At 47.1% G+C, this 9,618-nt stretch overlaps 1 protein-coding gene across 4 annotated transcripts in view; it reads right to left on the bottom strand.

Moving 5' to 3' along the window:
* Positions 1-2,598: 2,598 nt before the first annotated feature.
* SERTAD2 (SERTA domain containing 2) overlaps positions 2,599-9,618 on the bottom strand; it is a 116,079-nt gene continuing 109,059 nt past the window's right edge. For all 4 annotated transcript variants that reach the window (XM_070379369.1, XM_070379372.1, XM_070379370.1 and 1 more), the window contains one exon: positions 2,599-7,843. In XM_070379369.1, coding sequence (XP_070235470.1) covers positions 6,883-7,843 — 961 coding nt within the window. In that variant the 3' untranslated portion in view covers positions 2,599-6,882. The remainder of the gene's footprint in view (positions 7,844-9,618) is intronic.

Here is a 9,618-nt window from a genome sequence, read left to right as displayed (position 1 = left end):
AGACTTTGAGGGCCATACGGTCTCTGTGACCATTGCACTCGGACAGCAGTCAGACAATACACACGGACAACTGTGGCCATGTTCCAATAAAACTCACACCAACAGGCAGCGGGCAGGATTTGGCCCAAGGGCTGAAGTTTGCTGGCCTCTGTCAGAGATGAACATCAACAAGGTGACTGCTCTCCCAAACATCAGGGGGTAGTACAGGAAATACAGTTGCACAGTTGTACAGGTAGCAGCGGGTAGCTCAGAAGCTAGCCTGAGACACAGTTGGCCTTGCTAAGTGTCTTTGCAAAGGCAGAGTCCTCCAGAAAAGGAGGAGTCTTCCTGTGCAGGCACTTAAGCTTGGCCTGCGGGTAATGGATGAAACTTCTACAGCAGGTCTGGGGGCACAAGCAAGAGCATGCATGCTGTGCTGGCGACAGGGGCCACCAGAGGGCCGGATGGGAGTGGGTCTGGGACCCAGACAAGGAAGATCAGGCTTTGTGCTTCTCTCCTCTGGAGAGAAGAATCAACTACAGTGTTTGTTTAATATTATTTAGTTATTTGGCTGTGCTGGGTCTTCGATGTGGCATGTAGAATCTTTAGTTGTGGCATGTGGGATCTAGTTCCCTGACCAGGGATCTAACTCGGGCTCCCTGCTTTGGGAGCGTGGAGTCTTAGCCACGGGACCACCAGGGAAGTCCCTGTTTGTTTTTTCAATTCAACACATGTTCTGAGTGCTTACTGCACTTGGTGCAGGTGGAGGCACGAGAGGATGGACAACATCCACAGCTTGCATTTTTCTTGCCCTGTCAACATCTTCCAACAGACTTAGTAGCCATGACTATCTCCTCCTCGGGAGCACAGAAATTGAACGAGTCACCCAAGTCCCATCTCTAATTAGTAGCAGATGCTCATGTTCCAGACACAAACCTCTCTACTGAGCAGCAGCCTCTTATTTCTAGTGCCCTAATGAGCATCTCCACCGGGCTGTCTGAATTGAGCTAAGCCTGTTCTCCCCACTGTGAGTCTGCTAGGGCTGCCGTAACACAGAGTGGCCTTAACGATAGAAATCATCCTGGAGGCTAGAAGTCAGAGACTGAGGTGTCAGCAGGGTCAGTCCCTTCTGAGAGCCCTGAGGAAGAAATCTGTTCATGCCACCCCTGCCCCCTCCAGCTTCTGGTGGTTTGGTGGCAATCTTTGGTGTTCCTTGGTGTGTTGACATGCTACCCCGATCTCCGCCTTCATCTTCATAGGGTGTTTGTTCTCTGTGCTTGTGTCAAAATCTCCCCTTTTAAAAATAAGGACACTAGTCATTAGGATTAGGACCCACCCAACTTGACTCATTTAAGTTTGATAAATTTTAAAGTTAAAATAGTAAAATTACTTCCAAATTAAGGTCACTTTCTAAGGTCTTGAGGGTCAGAATTTTTAACAGATCTTTTTTTGAGGACACAATTCAACCTATACCAGCTCTCAAGTGCTCCCCAATTGCCACCATATTCCATGGCTGATTGACCAGAACCCTCATTTTCCAGCCCCATTCCCTCACCAGCTGGCAAGAGTGGCCCAAAACTACCCAGAGCAGATAAGGCTGGCATCCCATGACTCCCTCCAAGATGGCCCAGCTGCCAAGGAGATAGCACTGGGTCTCCCCCACGACCCTATGGAGGACGGGGAAGGGGCCAGAGGGGAGCTAGACTGTATAAATGGGGGGTGGTGCTGCCAGAGGATGTGCAACAAATTTGTGAACCACTTGTGCTTTGGCACGCCAAACCTGGCCACAAGGGTGTTAGAGAAATGACCCAACGGCGGTGAAGAGCAGCTAGGAAGCAGGTGGAATAATTGGAGGTGAAGGGGGAAGACGGCTTGAGCTGGGGAAGCAGAAGCTGTAGTAGGTTCGGAAAGGAAGCTGCTGGAATACACCTAGGAGAAGGGTGATGAGGCCAAAGAGAGGCCCAAAGAGGAAGGACCAGCCCTGTTGGGAAAATGAGGCTGTTTTAGATGTACTGAGTATGAGATGGCAAAGCTTGGCTGAAGTCCAGAGCTCAGGAGAGAGGTGAAAAAGTGAAAGTGTTAGTCCTGTCTGATTCTTTTGCGATCCCATGGACTGTAGCCCATTAGGCTCCCCTGTCCACGGAATTCTCCAGGCAAGAATACTGGAGTGGATAGCTAGTCCCTTTTTCGGGACTTTCCCAACCAAGGGATTGAACTCGGGTCTCCGGCATTGCAAGCAGATTCTTTACTGTCTGAGCCACCAGAGAAGCTGGGAGAGAGGTAGGAGCTGGAAATAAGTTTTCAGAGTCCTGGATGGATTAGGAACCCTTGGGAAAACAAGCAGAGTAGAGGCTCAGCAAAGAGCTGAGTCACAACTGAACCCTGGGAAAAACCCAATGTTAGAAAGAGTTGGAGAAGGAGGTTTGAGAAGCACCCAAGGGGCAGCGGGAGAACCAACAGAGAAAAGTGCTTCTGAGACAAGACAGAGGGAGACGGTGATAGCACCAACTTGAGGGGAGGCAGTGGGGGGTGGGAGGGGCACCATTCACCGACACGGGCAGACGGTGACATACAAGCTGGCTGTACTCCAGGCAGAAGGAAACTGCAAACACACCTCTCTCATCTTTTAACTGTTTATTGTATAATATAAAACTACAAAAGTAAGACTGCTCATTTCCATGTACATTTAATCTGTCCAATTGTTCAGATTACAGCCCAAACCTACATGTGAATACAACCATCTGGGTTCTGATGTAACGTCTGTAATATTGCATAGAAAAGGCACAGCTCTCAGGTCTGTGGGGGAAAGGTTACACCTCCTTTTTGACAAAAGCCCTCCTCAAAAACCATGCACCAAACATGTTGCTATGTACATCTGTTCCAAATCTTGGTTGTATGGACCACACTTCTCTTCCAAACTTGTTATCCCCAAAAGACATCCACAATTTTTACTGGCTTTGTTTGCAATAGTACTTGATCCTGGCTAATTTTCAAGAACCATTTAGACTCATTCTCAGAAGCCCTGAAAACAATTGTACATAAGCAGGACGCACACACCTCACTGCCACTGGCAGTTACAGGAAGTTAACCATTTACAGCCAGAAAAGGTTAAATATGCTCTTTTCAATTCTTTTCAGAAAGTGTATAAAGGTTCAATTTGTAACAGCAAGATTTTGAAATTAAGACAATTCATATAGAGAATAACAATCGCTGCACAACGTAGAGTCTCTCTCTCTGGTTGGTTTTCTTTTTTTTTTGTTGTTTTAACATCTGTCATCTGAGAAGGCTGCCCTGCAGATTCATAATTCATTATTTACCACCAAGGGTGGTTAATAAATTTAAGCTTTAAAAATGATCCGTAAGTTGACACTTGGCTCTTTGGAGTTTATTTATTTAAGAAATTTTCCTTGATTGATCTCAGGGCAGTTGGGACACTCTGAGGGGCTATGGCAATAAACAGCACAATTGAGAAAGACACTTCTCCGGTGGAGGTGGCTTGGCTAGTTCTCACCCTTTGGTGTGAACGAGGGTGTCAGTGGTATGGTTGCCCCTTCTGTCATAGAGAGAAAGTGCGACTAAAAAAAGTTTAAAAATATCAACCCTTTGATGCTTTTCTTAAAAATTTGGAGGTATTAAAACATTCCTCATCCATACCTTTTGCATATTTCAAATAGACCCATATTTTAGAGAAGAGAGTAAAAATGAATGTGGACTGTGCATACGATGAGAAGACCCAGGGGTCTGGCTCAGACCCCCTTCTAGTACAGATTGACATTCCTACAGAATACATTCCTACTTACATTCTGCACATGTTACCATCCAGATGTTGTTAGAGCTCCACAGTAAAATAAATATATTTACACAGAAAAAAAAAAGGAATAAATAACTTATGAAAAAAATCACTTCAAATTCAAAGCTCTTATTATTCTGCTCTCATCTTGTCACTTCATTGCACATCACTGTCAATAATTGTCCTCTCCCAGCCCCACCCAGCATGTCGCTCTCGTAAAGGCACCTCACATTGCCTGCCTGACTCTGAAACCCATGTGGTGTCCTTCAGGAGGGGGAAGGCACTGCCACCGGTGGCATGTGGACGCACGTCCCACGCTCGAACTGGGGCTCGGAGATCACACACAGGCTCACGTTCTTCCCTGTTGGGACATCGCTTTGTCAAAATAAGACACAAAGATAACTGGAACACTTGGTGGTTTTGTTCTTTCGAAAAAGGGCCACTAACTTCCCTTGTTCTTCCTCATTAGACCTTGAATACCAAGAATTCATGGCAAGGGTATCCAGAGTTAAAAAGCACTTGCGTGCTGCTGTTGGGGGTTTTTGTTTTGATCCTGAAGCCCAGCCTTATCAATGCGGGAGAGTGGGAGAACCACGTGTGGGCAACATTTCGCAGTGCTTATTTGAACTGCTGCCCAACATATGGGACTTGTTTAAACACACAATTTGCTAATCCAACCAAAGTACAGTTGTTCTAAGTTACTATCAATCAGTTTTTAACAATGGCAAATCAGCTGCCTTACCCTGTTATTGTCCGGGATAATGAACACTATTGTGCACGGACACGAATGTGTCTGTGTGCGGCATGTGGAGGGTTTGCTGGGTCCTCCAGCTAGCAGAAGCGTGGCGTCTGGGCGGTCTTGTTCTCTACAGGAAAAGGAAGCGCTTCAAATGGACAGGCACAGTGACACTGGAAGCATCTACAAAAACCCTCACCTTAACTATGTGGTCCCTGGTCCTATTATAGGGAATGACACATCTGTAGTAGTAAGAGGTGTCTGGTGGAGGGTGCTTACAGGAGAACAGTGCAATTTGATCGATTCCTCACTGCTTGAATGAGTTGATAATTAGCCTTTAAAAACACATTTAGGTGGGGGGGGGTTGGGGTGGGGGAGTAAATCAGAATGTAGAAAGATTTAATCATATCATACATGAATCTTCTGCTTAGATGAGCAGTTCCTTCATCACAAATGTATTTGCTTTGCCATGTGCATTATAAAAATAAAACTATCTATGGCTTGTATAAAGTGCCATTTTATAAAGCTGTCTTTTTTTAATTGGCCAGAAAGACTCAATTTTATCCATGGCAAGAAGTGAGCAGAATTGGTGACTGAATATTGACAAATGACCAACAACAAAGACAACAACAACAACACAAATCCCATAATTTAAAAATTCTTAAATAAATATAAAAGTTACTCCTAAAGAAGCCATCTGCGTTTCAACAATATAGGTTGTAACCAGCAGAAGTACCATCGGAAGAAAAGAAAAAACTGAGACAGAAAGGCCATAAACAATTTCGGCAACAAGCATGATACATCGCAAACATTCTAAAATTAAAAGTAGATCACTAGGAATAAAAAGCTAGTTCTCCTGGCAGAGAGAGGATGGCAAAGTAGGGGCAGAGGGGGACATGCATAGACAGTCCTGTGTATTTGGGTAAAACAGCCTTGTAAAGTGAAGTTAAAGCAGTTGATTCGAGAAAGCAACCAGATAAGAGGCCGTGATGTAACGGGGCCAACTCCTGGTTCAAGAGCCATGGGCGTCACACAAGTGCATCCCAGGCTGGGCCGAGGAGAGTCAGGCTCACTGTGGAGATCGTGACGGTGCCATTTTCAGCACTTAGCAACAGAGGGAATGAAAGCTCTAGGGAAGGGAAGCCGGAAAAGACAACTGAGCAACATGATGGATGCCTTCCGGGGGAAGAGTTCCTTCTTGGTGAGCCCTAAACATTGCAATAGGGTTTAGTTCCATGAAGAGGTTGGTCGCTTTTCATAAAATTCTGTTCGTGTGTAAAATTTCAGGTCTTCATAAAAATTATGCCAAAAACGGAAAGATCTGGGGTTTTGTTTAAAAAAAAATAAAAACAATTAAAAGCGCAGACTTGGCATAAATAGAATACTTAGTAGCCTTCCCCTTCAGAGAGCGAGCGAAAGAGAACCATCATGTAAACCCGGAGCTCCATGGCTGCCTCCCGCCAACTGCTTAATGCAAGCTTGATGAGCACACGTGGCTCTGGCTTTGGAAGTCACAGTGCTGGCGGGTGTTCATGCCAGGGGGTCAGTGCTCATGAAATTTGGGTGTGATATCTCCTGGCCCTTTTTAAAGCGCTGTGTGTGTGTGTGTGTGTGTGTGTTTGCATCTGGGGACATCAACTGCGGATTGATTTGATCCAATTTTCTCTTTGCACCAAACACATATAAAACATTACAACTCTATAAAAGTACAAGTGCAACTTGTACATCTGAAGTTTGCAGGAACTATGTGAGCAAATCCTATCAAAATAGCTATCTCATATGTATAAACAGCATTTGTTTTTAGAAAAACAATATCATAAACTGCAGAATCTGTACAAAAATATAAAATAAATTTGGGCAGCAGTTTCTAAACAGCCATGTAAATGCAACACTTACGAGGAGTAGTTAATGCCTCTAAAAAGGCTGAATTGCCAAGTCAACCTATACAGGGCGAAAATGCCGGAAAAGGTACTGAGATTATCTAAATAATATATATATATATTCTTTTTTTTTTTTAACTCTTGCAATAAAACTTATAGAAAAAATAGACAAATATGCACATGCAATTTACAGCTTTCCCAACTTATTCCTTGTGCTTCACTTGAACTGTTTTTGTCATTCAACACAGCCACATCGTCTTCAAATGTATTCTTTCTTATTCCCGGGTAGTAGGTCTCTGAGGAACCACTCAAAAAAAGCATATTAAAAGTGGTCATACTTGGATGAAGGCACTCCAACTCTGCTCAAAGCAAAAACTAGTGTGATCCTTTTGTAGAATGTTCTTCTCAGAAAAAGGCAAGCAAGGGTGCATGCACAGTGCGGAGAGCTGTCGGGGTGCGGGGGGTGGGGTGGGGAGCAGGTGCGGGGGCCCCGGGGCTCAGGATCCGACCAGCACCTCCATGATGTGGTCCAGCTCGGTGAGGTCCATCTTGAATGGCTGGCTCGGGGCGACGGGCTGGCTGCTGTAGGGGGCCAGCGTCTTGAGGAGGTCATCGGCCGATACGGGGGACATCTTGGAGGCGGTCCCCGACGCGGACGTGCAGGGGTCGAAGTCGTACATGGACGTGTCAATGTCGGCGAACAGGATGTCGTCCAGGGTCAAGTCTGTGAGGAAGCCCGTGGACGCGGTGATCTCAAAGTTGCCAGGCAGGGAGTCCATCAGTTTCGGGTCCTCAGGCCGGCCGCCCTCCTGCAGCCCCTCGGGTCTCTGAGGCGCGCCGGGCCCCCCGGAGGAGGAGTCCCCTTTCGGGCCGTCGGCCTCCGCGGCCTCCGTGGAGGTAGATGTGGGACAGAGCTCCTCGATCTCGTCCAGGGCGGAGGAGAAGCTGTCCTTTTCCGGCGGGAGGAGGGCGGGAGGCGCGAGTCTGGCGGGGGCGGCCGGCGACGAAGTGCAAAACGTGTCCGGGTCGTCGTCCTCGAGCAGCGAGGCGGGGGTGAGGCAGGCCTCCAGGGCCGCGGCGCCGCCCAGCTCGCAGGGCGCGGGAGCGGGCTGGCTGAAGGCGGGCGGCGCTTCCCGGGAGCTGGAGCCCAGCGGGTCGGCGGCGGCGGCGGCGGCGGCGGGCGGCGCGGAGGCGGGGAACGCGGGCCGCAGGCTGCCCTCCTGCTTCAGCTCCTCCTGGATGCGCCGCAACATGTTGTTGATGAGCACGGTCTTTTGCAGGCTGGGCTCGGTGAGGGGCCTGTGGTTGTAGAGCTTCATAAGGGAAATGTTGAAGATAGTCTGGCGCTGTAAGGTGTAAGACACCTTGGACGGACCGTCTGATGGGGACACGATTTTGCCTTCCAGCCCATCTTCATGCTCGTCAAACTTCCGTTTTCCTCCTTTCCCCAACATATATCTAACAAGGAGAAAGGAAGGAGATGGAATCAATCCTACAGAAACGAATTCCACCCCGCCCCCCTCCCGTTTTCAAAAAAGATGCCGATTTCAGAGGTCAGGACTCAGGACCTGAGTTCCCTGACCAGGGCTGGTTACAACAGAGGAATTCATTGGGAAATCTACCTCTGTGTGGCGGTGGAGCAATTTTTATCACTGGGTAGTCTGTTGAATGTATTTCTTGAGAAATGTGTACGACACAGACAAGTTAAACATTACCATGGAAACCGTGATTTTGACTTTCTCGCTTGTGTGCCTGTGCCTACCTACCCTGTTACCAAGCAGATCTATTTTTAAAACCCAAGAAAACACTGACAATGCTATGACCTAAACAGGTAAAGGTGTCACAGGTTACAGCTTGAACACACCTGGAATGATGAAAAGAACGCAGTTGGAAAAAGGGGAACATGTACAGTTTTAGTAGAACTGCATATGCTTTCAAAACACTGCTTTCTTCCCCATCACGCACAGAGCCTGACTGTTTGGTGACATGTGGTGAAGGGCTTAGGCTGTATTAAATGACCACAGTGATGGAGCTGCTATCGCTTTTCTGTCAAGAATCAAGTGCAGGATTTCCCAACCCAAGTTTTTCCGTGGCTAAGTTTCATCATAGGCTGTCATACCTGAGTGCAACTGGACTAATTTAAAAGCAATTTCCTGTGATTATAAGTATTGCTGTTTGAGTACTGGGTACATTTCTTAAAATACCTACTGTGATTCCTGCAGCGATTTCAAAGAGACAACCACCTCCTATCTCACACCCTGAGCACTGGGGAATGGGTTTTAACTCCTGCCCACCTTGCCTGATATGGCAGCCTCCTCCTGTGCTCTGTCCTGATTGAAGACACCCCCAAATGCCTGAGCCTTCTGGAGAGCAGCTGGCCCTTCCTCTCAGAACTTCAGCATCTAAACCAAGCAATCACAAGTCCACTGGTCTGTGTCTCACAGACCCCACTTTATAACGATTTAACCAAGAAAGCTGTCCTTGTGTCATCGTTCAGACCCGCAGACGGGCTTCTCATCAAGCTAGGCCCGTGGCTTGTTCCTTCCCCCTCTACAATGCTTACCCAGAGGGGCGTGTTAATGCTCTCCTCAAGGCCACTCACTCTTTTTGATGATGTCACACACAAGAAAGTGCTTTGCAGTTACCCAGCATTTTTTTCTAAAGGTGACTTGCCTTTTACTGAATGACCTCCTTTAATCCTTTAACTCATCCCGCATTTACACTGCCTTGGGCACTCTGCCAGAAAGTGGGTCGTCCGGCACAGGAATAAAGCCTGGTCTTCAAGGAGCTTAACAACTTCTCCTACACCTTATTATCATTTTAAAGTGGGAGTCTCATCCTAAAGGGATAAGGCTAACCATAATAAAACTTCCTTCTTCGGCTTTGTGGAAGAAGGCCAGACGTGCAGGTGGACACAGAGCCTGGCGCGCAAGTCCCATTCCGGGTGGCTGCCTTCATGTGGCTCAGTCTCCAGCAGAGAACGAAGACAACTGCAATCCATCAAGTCAGAATCAGCCTGAGACTTTGTTAACGCTTGTAAAGAATGTGGAGTTACTTATAGGAAACACTTCCCCCCACTTCGTAAACATTAAGAAAATGGCTGTCAATCACTAGGACCAAAGACCAGTCCCATAATTAACTGTTCTCTGAGGCAAAGAAGGTGTGTATGATAGTAACAAAGGGTTTATCTAGTGCCTCACATGACAGCAGCATTTCCTACTGCTCTGCTCAGT

The sequence above is a fragment of the Bos mutus genome, chromosome 11, assembly GCF_027580195.1.
Source record: "Bos mutus isolate GX-2022 chromosome 11, NWIPB_WYAK_1.1, whole genome shotgun sequence".
In the NCBI taxonomy this organism is placed as follows: Eukaryota; Metazoa; Chordata; class Mammalia; order Artiodactyla; family Bovidae; genus Bos; species Bos mutus.
Note: the sequence above shows the minus strand (reverse complement) of the source record. Positions and strands in the feature narration are given on the sequence as shown.